Below are 2,871 nucleotides of genomic sequence, written 5' to 3' on the forward strand. Positions count from 1 at the left end.
TGCGCAACGAATATCCCATTTCGTCGCGCCAACACACTTTAAGTGAAGAAATTTATGTCGTCACGCAAGCAGTTTTTCCTACTAGTTGTGTAATGTTTCAAGCATGAATGAGTTTTCTGAACACTCAAAACACCTTAGTTGGTGTTAGTGTAATTAACCCCTTTCTGTTCTCTAATCTTGTTTGACAACTTTTAGAGTTGTCATCGGGCAAGATTTTTTGTTTTCTATTTTTTGTTTCCTTTATAAATCTTACCAACAAAATTATCGTCGATGTAAATATATTTTTTTAATTTTTTTCGTAAAATAAAACTTTGACCAATGAAATAGTTTGGTTGGGCATGTTAGGTTCGTCGAGCAAAGTTAATCAACGCACTTTTGCTCGATGAAATTGTTGTCAAAAAATCAGTCGGGCAAAGTAATTTTTCCTGACGGTTTGTTATTTTCGTCGAATAAAATTTTGCGCAATGAATTTTGCACGACGAACTTTCCCTGACAGATTGTGGGCGGGCAAAACCTAAGGCGACGAAACCTCATTTTGTCCGACTAATTTCTTTCGTCTGGAAAAGATAATTTTTTGTAGTGCTAAAAATGAATTGTTCAGGGATTACATTGTGAAGTAGATCAAAAAGTGATTACTATCTTATTAACTTCCTAATTGGTTAGTTGTGTCAACTTACGAGTTCCAAAGTGTTTGCCGTTTAATTTAATATATATGTACTGCATAAGTTGTCGGTTTGATTTATAATTTATGGCGCTAGGTGTAAGAAAAAGTACATTTCGTCTTGAATTAGAGCTATGAAGAGGTTTATAGGGTTAAGGAAAGATGTATCCGTACACCTTGGGCAACATGAGTAGTCTATTGTGTATTCTTAATTTGGTTTTCGTTGCAGTTCTCTTATCTCATATGATTGTTATTTAATCTGCAAATGATATACATCTAGTAGGAGATAAAGACATGATAATTAAAATATTACAATGATTGCTATTTAAATTTAAACAATGCAGTGAAAGAGTTGATTGAAAATAATTATTTGGCCTTATCGATTGACTTTATATTATGTCAGTCATAGGTCGGTCAATGGCCATTACGTACGACCAAAATATTGATATAGTTTTCCCGTCTATCCTATGGCTCACTCATCACATGGCTACCTTAGAAATCTGTAACTTCTTGATCTTTTTCATGTTCTTCCTCTTCCATCCTCATAGCGCTAGCACCACATGCGGTGGCTCAACCTGCCCTGATGGCGGCCCGTTGGTTCGTTTCCCTTTCCAGCTAACAAACCACCAAGCCAAAATTAATTGTGGGTATCCAGGGTATGATCTCTCATGTAACAACAGAAGTCAAACCACTCTCACTCTTCCATCTTTTGGGGACTTCACTGTCCAAACCATCAACTACATGATACAAGTGGTGTCGATCAGCGACCCCGATAACTGTCTCCCTAAACGTTTTCTCCACCATGAAACCAGTCTTGTGGAAAATTCACCCTTCTTCCACTTTACTTTCAGCAGCCTGGTGAACTACACGTTCCTCAACTGTTCCTCCTCTGAAGTACGCAGCTTGCCTTCAGGAATCATCTCTTGCCTCAGCACTGAGTACTACAAGGTCATTGCTTTACGTACAAGTTGGCTTTTGCCAGCCAATCCAATACCATTGCCTCTTTGCTCTGTGATTTCGACAACTTTGGCTCCGAGTTTATTTGATTGGGATAAGCATGACATCGAGTTGACATGGAAGGTGCCTGATTGTCGTTCTTGTGAAGCAGGAGGTCAGGTTTGTGAGTTAAAGAAAGGAAAACGTTTGCAAATCCGATGCTACGGTATGATGCATATAGGATTTTTTTTTCCTGGCATAGTTGTTTCTGTATACGTTTATCAGTGAATTTGGATATTAATAACATTGATTCTTGCCTGAATGTTCCATTATATCCACAGCCCAGCAACATAAACATATACCTGATATTTAGATGATAGTAAAACTAAGGAGAACGTAGGTTCTCATCCCTATTTTTTCTACTCCATTGATTAAGACCTTATTCAATTTTGAATTTTTAATCAATGTCCTTAAGTTTTCATAATGTCATTAATTATTTCAATAATAAAATATTTACATGTCAAGATAATTAAATTTATTTATTTTCAATTAAATTGTATTTCTAAGTATATTCATTTAGTGTTACAAACATTAAATTTGATATATTTATATTTATGGCTAAAATTTGTATCATATATTTCTATTTTTAATTTTTATTTGTACCTTTTTTTTGTTTTTTTGTTTTTTTGTTTTTTTTTTTTGTGCCCATATTTTTTAAGCTTTTGTTTGTACTCATAATTTTTTAACCTTTTATTCGTACCTGTGATTTATTTATAATATACCCATTTTTACTTAAAAATGTACCACTTTGTTAAATGCAAAATGTACCCATTTTTTTGTTTTGTAAGTACCATTCATTTTATGTAAAATCTACCCATTTTTTAATGTAAAATCTATTTATTATTTTTAAATCTAAAATGTACCCATTGTTTTATTTATTTATTTATTTATTTATATAAAATGTACCTCTTGTTTTTTTTATATTTTATTTTATTTTTTTATATATAAAATGTACCCATTGAATCTATATAAAATGTGTCCATTTTTTTGTATAAAATGTACCAATTGTTTGTATGTGAAATGTATCCACATTTTTATATAAACGTACCAATTTTTTAAATGTAAAATGTACCCAAATTTTATTATATAAATGTATTCATATTATAAAAATAAAAAGAATTCTACCCATAAGCAATTTTTTTTGGTTGAAATCCATAAGGAAATTTCAATAATTAAATTGGTGGTGTAAATAAAAGCAAAATAACGGTTTAAGT

At 32.0% G+C, this 2,871-nt stretch overlaps 1 protein-coding gene across 1 annotated transcript; it reads left to right on the plus strand.

Moving 5' to 3' along the window:
* Positions 1 to 1,078: 1,078 nt before the first annotated feature.
* LOC148691186 (putative RING-H2 finger protein ATL21A) lies at positions 1,079 to 1,885 on the plus strand. The gene has a single exon (XM_088683933.1). It carries the CDS (start codon positions 1,079 to 1,081, stop codon positions 1,883 to 1,885), a length of 807 nt encoding a protein of 268 aa, XP_088540059.1.
* The last annotated feature ends 986 nt before the right edge of the window (positions 1,886 to 2,871 follow it).

This window comes from Pyrus communis, chromosome 14 (assembly GCF_041283825.1).
Source record: "Pyrus communis isolate YQ-2024b chromosome 14, ASM4128382v1, whole genome shotgun sequence".
NCBI lineage: Eukaryota > Viridiplantae > Streptophyta > Magnoliopsida > Rosales > Rosaceae > Pyrus > Pyrus communis.

What these genes read in the sequence shown, in the direction of transcription:
- LOC148691186 (XM_088683933.1), top strand. Translation starts at nt 1,079, where the DNA reads ATGGCCATTACGTACGACCAAAATATTGATATAGTTTTCCCGTCTATC.